We start from the raw sequence: 14,610 nt of genomic DNA on the forward strand, positions 1-14,610 counted from the left end.
GAGACTAAAATGGATTACAGTACTTTGCTCACAATTGAATCATACATGTGAGAACTGATGTGTAATGGATTCTCTGAACTGCTTCCACGAGGGATGCTATATTCATAGAAAAAATATATTTCAGAATCAAAGTGACCATGAATTGATGGGCTTAATCATTACACATCTACTTAACACAAGTCCTTACATTTGCTGCAGCACTTTTATTGTCATAGTTACACGCAATACCGGGTTCCTTCCGCTATTTCACTAGAACTCTACATTACAAAGTAACTTCGAGTGAAGCCGTGTACTTATACTTCATGGGCAACCCAGACATCTGTTCCGGAACATTTTATGCCGCATTAACATCAATGACGTGTAATAACTCCTGATTGGCGGATTAAAAACAATTACAACAAATGAGGCACAAACGTAAAAGGTTACAAAGAATTACAAAAAATGAGGCACAAACGTAAAAGGTTATAAAGATTTCCTTTGTTTATTTACAGTCACAATTGTACACACAATGATGCAACGTACAACTATGAAAGAAAATAATATGCGATTTAATGGAGAATGCATTCCAATAAAATGTGTCCACATTATCCCTAACCAGGCTAAAACCAGCCAAAGTAAATATGCTGTGTTTAGCTTTAAGCAAGATCTGTACATGGAGTTTTTTTTCGGACCTTGTGAAAGAATTTAGTTCACTTAACTACCAAGGTAGTTTCATGTCATGGCAGAAATGTTCTTCTAGGCAAGGCTGCAAAAAGATAAACATCATCATTAACGTCACAGTAAAGGTTATACAGAAGCTATCTATAACATGCACAAGCATAACATAAAAGTTTTCCAAAGATTTTTGTAAAGGATCATTTTAGGAGTATATCAAAAAGTTGGATCAAGGCATGAATGTGGAAAAAGAACAGTGGCCAATGAAGCTCTTGTGAAAGAAAAAGAAAGTGGAAATGGGCAGGCCACATACTGAGTTGACAAGGGATGGACACAAGCAACCAGAGGAAGACAGCAGGAGAGATGTCAAGATGAAATTGAGGCCACTGCCGGGCAATAACTGAGAAATGGAATTAATTGGGAGAGGCTTTTACCAAGCAGTGGAAAACTACAAGCTAACTTCACGTACCTGTCAATGAGTGAATCTCTCATTGTGGTGGCGATGGCGCTGGGCTGTGCCTCATTCAGCTTAAATATGCTCTCGATAACCGACAGCTCTGTGCTTGTTGTGTCCAGCCCGCAGAATGCACACCAGTCGTTCACCACCATTCCACCCGCAATTACTTCACTGCCACGATTAACCGTTCCTGCCTGAAAGACACACATGGCTTGCCTTTCGACGAAACACAACATTTATTCCACCCTATATAACGTCCATTATATAAACCAGGCCAGAGCAATTTAAGATTTTTTTAAGGGAGACTTGGGGACACAGTAAACGAGAAATTGGCCAAAACCTTGCATTTCGTATCAATACGTACATTAAAAGAAACATTAAACAACTTAATGATAAACAATAACATAATTAAAAAATACAGCATACATTTGTGAGATAGAGGATTTCATCAGGAGTGGTCTGATCATGGCTGATGATGACATTGTGAGAAAACCCACCACTAGGGGCACTTGCAGGAGTGAGGAAAGTTCATCCTGGTCCTCGATGGTGGTGCGCGGATGTACCAGGCCACCCTGATTGCTGAAGGTGCAGTAGCTGCCCACGAGCACCTGCTCTGCCACTGTTTGCCGGAAGACCTCCACCTTGAGGACGTCTGCCAGAATATCTTCTGTTTCCTGCAATGAACAAGTGGACAGTCACAACAGGAAGTCTTTTAGACGATATCTGATTTGTGGAACATCTGCACTGCCTTTGTGCTATATACCAATTCTAAATCCCTAAGTGGTCAGTAAAGGGTGGAAGATTCAATCGAGGTGGTGTTGGACAAACGAGAGGGGGTGAAGGGGAGGGGGAAAATCTGTACTGCAAGCATGCAAGCGTGAAATGGGCTGCAAGTATTAAACTTAACGAAGGATGTCTGAGCCTGCAAACTCGTTTTAAGTTAAGCCAAGCCAAGTGTGTTGTATACACAGAACATCCATTTTCCAGGTCATTCTTGAAGAAGAATATCCATCAGTTGTATATATATATTACAAGCACATGATTACATATGAATAAATAATATAAGTTTGATGGAAAAAATACGACTTCTAAAGAGATACTAACTATCCAGGTAAGATTTTTGACCACAATTGTGCAGCTTTATGCCCTTGGATTATAATCAAGGGACACGAACACACCCTGTCCAAGTCGGGATGCACGAGGGCGACGTAGTCATTACACGCTACAACATTTCCAAGTGCCGAAAGGCGTTCTTCTATGCGCTGGATCATCATGCCGTCGGGCAGCGAGTTCCGCAGGTGCTGAAGCTCCTGGTCTGTCGTGTTGTTGGGCACCAAAAGTCCATGCCTGTTGCCTGTAAAGAACAATTAATGGTGGGGAACCATATAAAGTGAATTACAAACTATTCATATTTACTCGATGTTGGCTTTAGAAATGTCATTCCTCATTTAGTTTCGGTGTAGATCCGTATACATTTTGCAGAATTGGTAATAAAGTACAGTAATGAGTTTTGGTAACTGACGCACATCTGACCCTTACCTACACACATGCGTCCAATTATCCTGCAGCCGGCGATGGAGGCATGGACGACAGGGATGGTCTCCGAAAGCTCACCCTCGAACACACTGCAGAATACAGATGGCATTGAAAACTTGTTTGCACCTTTTAATCCAGACATCAATTTCCTTAAATAAGAGTACCAAATATACCGTCAACTTATGGTGCTAGTATGTGGATGTGTCAGAGCAATGTAAATTCTTACTGCAGTCTATATTGATGGCTACACAGGCTGTTGAGATTATCAGATGCCTATACTGTAACTGTACGTTGGTTGTATATTCTGGCAATAAAATGTGTTACTCAACTACTTTGGCTTTACTTCCAGTACGTTTAAATCGTACTACGGTTGTGGAAGCACGCGGAAATAAAATACTGAAGATCACAATTTCACTTGTAGGGTTTCATTCTGGACAAAAAAGGAAATACAAGCTCACCTCAAAACATATCCAATGTTCAGTTAAGTTAAAATCAATAGCCAATATGTCAAGATGACAATTTAAACTACACTGACATTTATCCGTCATCCCCTACTGGCTGAGTTTAATATATTGTACTGTACCGTGTTCGCGTCATGATCTTTGATCTACGGAATAACCCTCGAGCAACTCACCTCGTGTCACGGCCAGCGACGCCTATGAACACAACACCAAGGTGGGTAAACAACATACCATCACTGGTACATTACTACCGGTCGCCGTGTGACTCAGTGAAGTTGCACAACTTGCTGGGAGCATTTCATTGGTGGTCAAAACGTCTCAAACACCGAATGCCATTTAGCATAAATCGCTGATTATTCCAACTCAAATTTGGTTTACCGCTTTCCCCCAAACCAGTGATCCCTATCCCCAGACAATTACAGTATTCGTATTTCCATAAACCTGATCATCAGTCCCCAGACTCCATACCTTGGACCATCCTCAGTTGCAAAATCCCTATCACCGGACCTGAGACCCCGAGCACCTCGTCCCCAGTTCCACCCCTCCCCCCTCACCGGACCACGAACCTCAATACCCTCTCCCCAGGACCCTATTCCCAGAGCTCGGACCCTCAGACTCTCTTCAAACCACTACCCCAGACTAAAGAGCACTATCATGAAACCCCCCACACCCCCGATCTGAAACCAATACACCCAGACCCCCTAGACCCAGATTCTGTTCCCATAATACCAGAATATAAACCAGATCATCAAACCCCGGTTTGAAGACCCTAGATCCCCGATCGCTGGACCTCCACATCCCCTTTCCCAGCTCCCAAACCACCACGCCCGATCCCAACTCGCGGTTTGCGAAGCCGCCTCCACGCCGCGGCCTGCTCGCAAGCGCCTCGCCTGAACCGCCACGCCGCGAGGGCCGCTGTGCCACGGACCTGTAGAAGTTCTCGGATCCGCCGATGCCAACGAGGCAGTAGGTGTTCGTGAGCTTCGAGAAGACCCCGATCTCGTTGTTGTTTTCGAAAGACGTGCGGACCGCCATCGCGAGAAAAGGAGGCGAAGAGATCTGAGGTAACGCAGAGAACGTGGGACCAAAGTGCGCTTCGTCTGGAGAAAAAACCACGTGTGACGTCCCAACCGGCGTGATGACGTCACTGTGAGATAACGCTGTGATGACGCCACGAACGAACCGATAGCGTGACGTCAGTCGAGGCGTCTATAGTTGAATGGTGACGTCATGTACGCGCCCATCATATGACGTCGTTCTCACAGCGCGGTGTTGAACAAGTTGTGACGACACGCACGTGAAGACGACATGACGTCATGCTCCTCACGGTGAGCTGTCGGTGATTTAAATGAATTCTAATCCATAATAGCGGTTTTTTTTAGAGTTAGATCGCGTAAATATATAAATGTGTCGTTTAAACCCATCACCACCCGACACAGCCAACTAGTAAGGGTTGTCACGTATTTTAATACACACAATGGACAGCAAGGACGAGATCAAAGGGCTCCGCATAATGCGCATTGCAGGTTGTGAAGAGCGCAGAAGCGTGGTCACCACGTCTACCGCCGCTATAGGGAACGAACAGGTGGACTTCACAAATCTGGCTGTCGCCTGATGAAGCTAGTTGTAATTACTGGCGAAACGTCGTACTCAGATTGTAAATGTTGTGGCTTGGCTCTCCAACACACACCGGTGTGCTGTACTAGTACACTACACTATACACTACACTATACACTACACTATACACTACACAACTATACACTACACTATTATACACTACACAACTATACACTACACTATACACTACACAACTATACACTACACTACTATATACTCCACTATACACTACTATACACTACACTACTATATACTACACTATACACTACTATACACACCACTATACACTACTATACACTACACTACTATACACTACACACTACTGCTGTACTAGTATAATACACTATACACTACACTATACACTACACTATACACTACACGACACACTAGTGCTGTACTAGTGACGAATTAGCACGTTCTGTTTGCGTCACAACCCTTACTAGTTGGCTGTGTCGGGTGGTGGCGGGTTTAACAACACATTTATATTTACACGATCTCACCAAACCCCCCCCCCCCCCCTGTATTATAGATCATTCTAATCCACTTTTCCGCTCGCGAAAGCATTGTTGTAATCAGAATCAGAATATTTCTGGAGAAATCCGATGAGTTATGAAGCTATTTTTGACAAGTCTCCAGTTGGGGCGGGTCAGAAAGTTACAAAAACTAAAATACCAAAAAGCTACAGGAGTGAAAATCACTGAAAATAAATGAATTAAAACTAAACTATTTAGATTTTACCATTTTTCTGAAGCGACCTGGCCACGAATGATAATTCAACGAAGTAGCTTATCATGCGGAAATGTTTCGCAGCCAAATACCCGAAACTCACGTTTGTAAATGTGGAGGGGAAAACCGGAGGACCCGGAGCAACATGTCTAGAGGAGTGGATTATTGACGGTGTATGCAAATTGTATGTAAAGGTTACCGTCAAGTTAATAGAACGAACGAGACAGAACAACCGCGATACCGGTTGGTGGTGGCGCACGCGTGGAGTAACCCAGCACAGGTCGGGGGGGTCACACGCACGCACGTGTTGCGAGACTCCCTTTGTGTGCGCGTCGAGAAGATGCCAGGAGATGGCGCTACAGTAACATGTGGACTCCCACCTGCTCCGTCTCGACGGGACCGCGTGCCTGTCCATCACACGCGGCGATTTTGTTCGGGTGCTCCGGTGTCCTCCCGGGTGTAGACATTCGAAAATTGGCCGATAACACCTTCATATAGAGGACCGCAGAGCTTGGGGAATTGTTGGCTCCGGTTCACTGCATGGCTGCCTTTTCATGTGGTTGGTTCTTTATCGCGCCTCTGAGCTATTCTCTTTGAGAGTGGGCGAATACTGTGTTCGTTACAAGAATACATTATTGTTATTGTATACAAGACGAATGAAACAGTACAACCAATATTTTCCAGCAGCATTTTTGCTGTATTTAAGCCAGGGGTCGCCAACCAAAATATCAAGAATAGGCATTGTTTTGAAGTCGATAAAAAAAATCATCGATTTCAAGAGCCGCAATGCACGCGAATACGAGACGGTCTTTAAAAAATAACGTCACGAAGCAGTTGTAGGGGTGTTAGAGAGAGAGCCCGTTATGCATGGCAGCCTATGGTAAACAAACACAGTAGGCGGGGCTACATGTGTGCACAAGCAGGTGCCCTCTGCGACGTCCGCGCCAGACACCCTGGGGGGTCGATTCGGTCGTTATGATCCCCCGGGGCCCCACCCCTCAGGGAGGGGTTGGGTATAAAAGGGGATTGTATCGAAGGGCTCGGGAGTGATGTTTAGCTAAAGAAGAGGAGGCGGAAGACGTCTGAGATAGAGCCCTGGACTCCCCCTGGTACGCCGTCCTTATCAGGACCGCGCAGGCTCGAGCCAGTGGCGTGGTACCAGAGCCAGAGCCAGTGCTGGTCTGGACTCTGGGTACCGGGCCCGACTGACCAGTGTCGGGCCAAGATAGCCTCCCCTAGCCCATTAGTGGAGGACTCAGAGGCAGGCTAGGGTTAGCTAGAGAGGTGTGTCCTCAGATAGACGGGTGAGGGGGCCGATACCCCCTCAAATGTGTATGTCACAACGTTGGTGTTAAATAAACAAGTGTGCCTCCAACTCCGGTGTGAACGAGTCGTGAGCGTTACTACATCTGGCGTCAGAAGTGAAACAAAGTACGAACATGGATACACGCCGGACGACTCGAGTCGGAGTACCAGGGGCGGAGGACACCGCTGCAGTCGGAGGGCCCGAGATGGCTGAAGATGCCATCAAGCAGCCGGGGCTGGGTGCATCCACGCCACAGCAGCTGGAGGAAGGGGAGCCGTCGACGGAGGGGCTGAGGCAGGCGCACGCGAAGCTGGCCGAGCTGCTGTACGCCGCAGCCGCCATGCTCGAAAACATCACGCGGCTGGGGGCTGCGGGACCGCCACGAGGCGACAGCAGCCAACGACCACAGCGCCTTCCCGCCATTTCAACGGAGCAACATTTTGAAACTCCCGCCATCGCCGCAGCTGCTGTTGAGGGCGTGGCCGCTCTAAGCATCGCGTCCAACGGCGGGAGTACAGTGCCTGCCGCGTCACCACGGGTGCGACCGGCGATGCCATCGCTGGTTCGTGCCGACGCTGAGTTGAGTGAGGCGGACGAGGGAGTGCGTTCTTCCTCTGCAGCCGCTGCCTTACATCAGCGGCTACCTCCACTCAAGGAATTTGTGGGCGAGGATGGCGACTGGGGCGGCTTCCAGCGGCGCTTCCTCGCTCACCAAGAGATGGCACAGTGGACAGACGCCGAGGCTCTCCGCGCGCTGCCAGCACTTCTCGACAGCGACGCCCTCGCCACTCTAACATCGGCTTCGAAGGAGAGGCGCTCCACGCTGCAGAAGGCGATGCAGGTGCTGTCGGCGGTATATGGTCCACCATCGGACTGTCGCCAACTCTTTTACGATCGCCAGCGGGGGACGAAGGAGTCGCCCCTGGCGTACCGCACAAGCCTCCTGGCACTGGCGAAGGAGGCCTTTCCACGAATGGATGACGAGGGTGTCGACGCCATGGTGACAGAGAAGATACTTTTGCTGGCGGACGACTTAGACATCGTCATTGTCGCACAGGACGATGCAGAGATGTGCTCCCTCCAAGCGGCCCGTCTCCTCCACGCAAACCTGTCCTCTCAACGACGGAAGGCCAGCAAGGCGGCGAGCGGGCGTGCCGTCGCTGCAGCCACCCTCCCGGCGGAAGAGGTTTGCGCCATCAACCATTAACGGCAGCACGGAGCGGGAGCGCGGGAGGACCGGGCCGGTTCAAGCCGTCTACAACGTCCATCGTCGCCACCAGCGCTTCCACGCTGTTATAACTGCGGCATCCGGGGCCACGTCGCCTCGGGGTGCCGCTCTCCTCGGCAGCGCGGAACGACACCTCAACGGGACGCCGGCCCTCGTCACAAGCTCCACCATCATAATCCGGCGAGTCGCGGCACCCCTCATGTTTGGCCCACGCACACGCCCGTCACACACTCGAACACCGCAGCGAAGGGGGGGCAAATATCGCGTACCATGGCACCAACACGCACCGCTCTGGGTACTCACATTGAACCCAGCCAGTGGTCCGTGTTGGCCCATCGGGTTGTAGCCGCGTCATCGGGGTCGTCGGCCGTTGTGGGTCACATCGATGGGGTCGAGGTGCGCATCCTGGTCGATACAGGAGCATCGGCGACCATTATTTCGGAGTTGATTTATAACATTCTCCCTGCCCAGAGCCGTCCTTTGATGCCTGTTAATGTGCCATTCTTTGCTGCTAACGGGGGTTCACTTGGCATCATCGGACAAATTCGAGCCCAAATTTGTGTCGGGGATATTAAATTATCTGGGCCGATTTTTGTTTCCTCCTCGCTGGCGGTTCCGTGCCTGCTGGGGACGGATTTCCTGGCCAAAATGCCGATTAGGATATTAATCGACCAGGGATGCATTGAGCTCCCATCGGGCCGACGCATGGCGTTTTTGCCATCCCCCGCTACGAGCCGGACGGCGTTCGCGACGGTGCCGGCGTTCGTAGATAGAACGGTGCGCGTTCCTCCGGGGGCGCAAATGTTAATTCCTTTGAGACTTCGGCGGCCCTTCGCTAAGGGCATTGGGGCTCAAGGGGTTTTGCTGGGACCGTCTAGGGCCGGGGTCAGTGGACCTAATTTACTCCCGGCCCAGACCATAGTGAGAGGGGATGGAGAACCCTTCATCGCGGTCCTCAATGTGGGCTCGCAGACGGTGGTGGTCCCACAGGGGACCGTGCTTGCTCACGCAACGCCGGTGCCCTGTGAGGAACCCGTCGCGAGTCATGTCGGCGCTGCCCCTGCACCGCGACCACATTCAGACAGCGATGAAGGGTGGCTCGAGGCGCTTTGCGCGGGATCGACGGACCTGTCAAATTTAGAGCGCCAACGTCTTAAGACACTACTGAGGGAATTTTCCGACGTTTTCAGTCGGGATAAATACGATTTGGGCTGCACTCATCTGCTGCGTCACCATATTGATACGGGTGACAGCGCGCCAATACGCCAAAATCCTTTTCGGTTGAGTCCCGCCGAAAAGGACCATGTCAAATCGGCTGTTGATGACATGCTAGCCGCCGACATAATTTCTCCCTCCAACAGCCCTTGGGGAGCGCCGATCGTCCTGGTTAAGAAGCAGGACGGTTCGTTGCGGTTTTGCGTTGACTTTCGGCGCCTTAATAAAATTACGGTTGCCGACGCATACCCGCTCCCACGGATGGACGAATCGCTTGACGCCTTGGCGGGAGCGCGATTCTTCTCCACATTGGACTTACTTTCGGGATTCTGGCAGCTTCCTCTGGACGATGATTCAAAGCCTAAAACTGCTTTCCGTACTCCGCACGGCCTGTTTCAATTCAACCGGTTGCCGATGGGCTTACACTCAGCGCCGGCAACTTTCCAGCGGTTGATGGAATTGGTTTTGGCTGGATTGCAATGGGAGTCGTGCCTGATTTATTTGGATGACGTCATTGTCTTTGGCAAAACTTTTGAGGAACATCTCCAGAGGTTGCGGGCGGTTTTCCTAAAGATGCGGGCTGCTAATTTGAAATTTAAGCCCCAAAAATGCCATTTGTTACGCGAGTCGGTGCGTTATTTGGGGCACATCGTGGGGCGCTCGGGTATTTCTACCGATCCCGCCAAAACGCAGTGTGTAAGCTCCTGGCCGACTCCCACCTCAGTGGGAGAGGTTAGGAGTTTTATTGGGTTTGCGTCGTATTATAGACGCTTCGTCGCTAATTTTGCGACTATCGCCAAACCCCTACATGCTTTAACATCTAAAGGGGTTCGGTTTTGCTGGGGTCAGGAGGAGGAGGCTGCTTTTTGCTCCCTTCGGGATGCTTTGGTAAACGCTCCTCCCCTGATTTACCCTGATTTTTCAAAACCGTTCTTGCTCGACACCGATGCGAGCAACACGGGTATTGGGGGCGTGCTCTCCCAGGTGGTTGACGGCGTGGAACATGTGGTTGCGTACGGCAGTCGGGTGTTGTCTCCAGCGGAGCAACGGTATTGTGTCACCCGTAGGGAACTGTTGGCAATTGTCCATTTCGTCCAACAGTATCGCCCATATCTGTACGGTCGGCATTTCACCGTCCGCACAGATCATGCGGCACTGCAGTACGCCCTGAGGGTTCAACAGCCATCGGGACAATTGTCCCGATGGTTGGAGGTCCTCCAGGATTACGATTTCCAAACCACATACCGTAAGGGCGTTCGCCACACCAACGCGGACGCTCTGTCACGCTTGCCAACCACCTCCGAGTGTGCATGCCTCCTGGGGTCTGGACGTTGCAGGCCTCCAGGGGACACATCGGTACCTGTCTTGGCGGCCGCCAACGACGACGATGCAATGGTTCCTAATTCGATCGAACAGCAGGGCAAAGATTCCCTGTTGGGGTTGCCCGTCATTGAATGGGGGCGCCTCCAGATGGAGGATGTCTCCCTCCTCGGGTGGCGACGTCGCGTTGGCGGTGCGGCGGGGGGAAAAAGTGGTGGTTCCGACGCATGGGAAATGTGCCAAGGTCTGCTAATGCATTGGGACGGGAAGTCACGTCGACATCGGCTGGTTGTCCCTACTGGGTTGCGGGGTAGGGTGGTATGGGCCGCTCATGAGCGCCTCCTACACCTGGGGACCCAAAAGACTCTCGCCTTGCTGCAACTTGATTTTTACTGGCCTGGCATGACGAGGGATGTGGGGGATTTGTTGGGATCGTGCCCTCAATGTGCACAACGCAAACCGCCGGCACGGGAGTTTAACCCGCCCTTGCAATCGATCAAAGTGTCCAGGATAAACGAGCTGGTCGCTCTGGACATTTTGGGACCATTCCCCGCCACCCCCAGAGGGAATAGATATTTGTTGACGGGTGTCGAGTATTTTACACGTTGGCCTATGGCCTGGCCTTTGGCCAACCAGTCGGCAGCAGCCATCGTGGAGGCCTTTGTTCAGGGTTATGTCCTGGACAAAGGTGCTCCGGAGAGGCTGCTGACCGACCAGGGCAGAAATTTTTCCGGTAAACTACTCAGACAAGTCTGCGATCTCCTGGGCACAAAGAAAATTCGGACCTCCCCATATCACCCACAAACTGACGGGATGGTCGAACGTTTGCATCGCACCATCTCGTCCATGTTATCACAACAAGTTTCGGACTCGCAAACGGATTGGGACCTACAAATTCAGGGGGTCTTGGCGGCGTACCGGATGGCACCCCATGCGGCTACGGGGTTTTCTCCCTTTTACCTTATGTACGGCCGAGAACCAGACCCGCCTGTTCGTGCCCAGTTGCGGATCCCCGTGCCGCAGGGAAAAACTAATCTGGCTGACCACGTTAAATTTAATCTGGACAAATTGACCGAGGCACGGGATGCTGCAATGCAAAACTCTGACCTCCGTCAGAAGGCAAACGAGCGCCTCAGATTGAGTCGAGCGCACATGCTGCAGTGGAAGCCGGGGGACAAGGCATGGTTGCACTGCCCCCAGGTGCCACTGGCAACCTCCTCTAAACTTGTGCGGCCGTGGCGGGGCCCTGTGGAAGTGGTGGAGGTGTTACGTCCGCAGTGCGTGCGCATCAAGTGGGGGAAGCGGCGATGGTTCGTGCACCCCTCCAGATTAAAACCCTTCGCTGCGGTTCACAACCCCACTTCACACGCGCGTGGCCAAACATGTGGGGGGTCGGCCGACTTGCTGGGTCCGTCTCCGTCGCTCTCACCTAATGCCTTGCCGGCTGTGCCACCTTCAGGAGCATCAGGAGTGACGGGCTCACGCCCGATCACCCCTCCTGCGGATGCCGAGGGTCACGCGGAGTCAGAGGAATGCTCACCTCAAGACGGACAGTCGCCACCTGATTGTCCGCCACGCGGGGTTACCCCGTGTGAGGGGCCCGCTGCAAGGACGCGCGCTAAAATGCGCAAACTGTTGTGAGGCCGGAAAATGTGTACATAGCTGTTGTGTTTATTGGGTGTTGTGTGGATGGTGTGTTTCCCGCTCCTCGGATGTACATATGCTGGGTTCACCGTTTGTTGTGTGTGCGGGGTGGGTTCCCTGCTGGTTGTATATAAGCTGTTTTTTTTACGGAATTCGTATTTATTCGGGGGGGTGCGTCGGGTTGTTTCTCATCTTGTTGTTGCGTTCTTGTTCTGGTTCCTGTTATTGTTCAAAAAAATAGTGAGGCACACGCGCGGTCAGGGGGTGAAGGCACCTTTATTGTCAAATTTTTGTATGTTGGCAGCCGGGACGGCTGCATGCTATGCGGGGGGGAGTGATGTAGGGGTGTTAGAGAGAGAGCCCGTTATGCATGGCAGCCTATGGTAAACAAACACAGTAGGCGGGGCTACATGTGTGCACAAGCAGGTGCCCTCTGCGACGTCCGCGCCAGACACCCTGGGGGGTCGATTCGGTCGTTATGATCCCCCGGGGCCCCACCCCTCAGGGAGGGGTTGGGTATAAAAGGGGATTGTATCGAAGGGCTCGGGAGTGATGTTTAGCTAAAGAAGAGGAGGCGGAAGACGTCTGAGATAGAGCCCTGGACTCCCCCTGGTACGCCGTCCTTATCAGGACCGCGCAGGCTCGAGCCAGTGGCGTGGTACCAGAGCCAGAGCCAGTGCTGGTCTGGACTCTGGGTACCGGGCCCGACTGACCAGTGTCGGGCCAAGATAGCCTCCCCTAGCCCATTAGTGGAGGACTCAGAGGCAGGCTAGGGTTAGCTAGAGAGGTGTGTCCTCAGATAGACGGGTGAGGGGGCCGATACCCCCTCAAATGTGTATGTCACAACGTTGGTGTTAAATAAACAAGTGTGCCTCCAACTCCGGTGTGAACGAGTCGTGAGCGTTACTACACAGTCATTAAAAAGCCGCATGGCGCCTCCAGAGACGCAGATTGACGATCCCTGATTTAAGCTGACAAGCCTGGACTTGTTTCCACCTCTTGATTCTCATCAGAAAAGTTTGCCCCAACGCCGTTGAACAAAGTTTTCTATGTGATAGATACAATCCACATCCATTGCGTCGTTCAGTGCACAATTTTAAGGAAACGTATATTTTTTCTATTTTTAATTGTAGTTAATAAAATAATAGTATCTGCTTCCTCACCAGCCGATTGTCATTTGTAATAAGGCAATTATCATTAAAAATGCATCACACGGTCATGTCACCACGCAACTCGGTGATACCAGTGTGCAAGTGGTGGGGCGGGGGAGAGGTTGAATCTAATTAGAACGGGTTTTATGTTTCAAAGCACAACGCCACGTGAGTCATCGTGGAAGGAAGGAGTCATTCGTGCACGTGCAATTCATTCAAGACATTGGCGGTGGATTAAAGTGCCGCCTCAGCATCCTGACTTAATCTGGCTGATGGGAAGCGACGTGCATTAGCCAATTGTGGGATGACATAGGAAGGGGGCGGGATGCTACGTGCTGTTTGGCAGAGGGTTCCTGAGAGACAAAGACAACATTTTGTGAATGTCAGCGACATTTTATGATTAAGCCAAGGTGACGAGGCGTAGTGGCCCGTTCATGATAAATAAAGTGTCTGGGTCTGAAGTTGAATGTGGCGATATTTGTGATAAAATGTGGTTCCCCAGTTTTATTGCAACCAATCCAAATGGCCATTATCACACAAACTCAATAGACGGTGTGCATTGAGAATCGATCAAATACTCCCATACTGTACAATATACACATTTCACTGATCACTCTGGTACAGCTGTTTCACGAGTGGCGTTATTGAAGAGAATTGACGAGGAGCGAGAATGACCTTCTATCCAAGATCTCCGAACGTATTAAAGACTTCAGAATCTTCATCAAGAGTCTGCTATATAATACTTTGATATCAAACGTAAGTTCATACAAGCTGTTTGAATCATATTCTCTGGGAACACCGCCATTTAAAATTGCCATATTCCTGAAAAGATAAATTGTAGTGGTATAATTCCAAAACCATCTGGTTGCATAGTTCCTAAAACTTGAAGTATTCATCCTGTTAATAATTGGGTCATTGAAGGACAACAACAGACATTGTAGATTGAGACAAAAACAGAGCAGAGCATGGCTTCATGCTGCCAGGCATATTCCATAATTTTGTCAGTCTGCATATCAGTCTAGACCTGAAACCATAAACATGAACTTTAATAATGAAAGCCTGCATTGTGTTCCACACACGTATGTGGGTGCAGACTCGCTCACGATTAATGGATTGGACAGCATGCATTAACTGATTAACACAGATTTGGTTATTGTAAGAGTTTCTTTTCAAGCATTAGTCATGTCTGTCTTATAATTTACAACTTGCATGGAATGTGGCGGTCGTTCCATATAGTAAAATATATTAGAAATATGTAATGCATTTAAGTTTAACATACAACCAACTATTGTGAA

At 50.2% G+C, this 14,610-nt stretch overlaps 1 protein-coding gene across 1 annotated transcript; it reads right to left on the reverse strand.

The window, feature by feature from the left end:
- Positions 1 to 471: 471 nt before the first annotated feature.
- Positions 472 to 4,224, reverse strand: EIF6 (eukaryotic translation initiation factor 6). Its single transcript, XM_078868916.1, has 6 exons — positions 4,037 to 4,224; positions 2,651 to 2,736; positions 2,290 to 2,465; positions 1,609 to 1,785; positions 1,124 to 1,305; positions 472 to 745 (listed from the first exon to the last, which is right to left on the reverse strand). Exons 1-6 carry the CDS (start codon positions 4,141 to 4,143, stop codon positions 736 to 738), a joined length of 738 nt encoding a protein of 245 aa, XP_078725042.1. The 5' UTR covers positions 4,144 to 4,224; the 3' UTR covers positions 472 to 735.
- Positions 4,225 to 14,610: the final 10,386 nt, after the last annotated feature.

The sequence above is a fragment of the Lampetra fluviatilis genome, chromosome 26, assembly GCF_964198595.1.
Source record: "Lampetra fluviatilis chromosome 26, kcLamFluv1.1, whole genome shotgun sequence".
NCBI classification, from domain to species: domain Eukaryota; kingdom Metazoa; phylum Chordata; class Hyperoartia; order Petromyzontiformes; family Petromyzontidae; genus Lampetra; species Lampetra fluviatilis.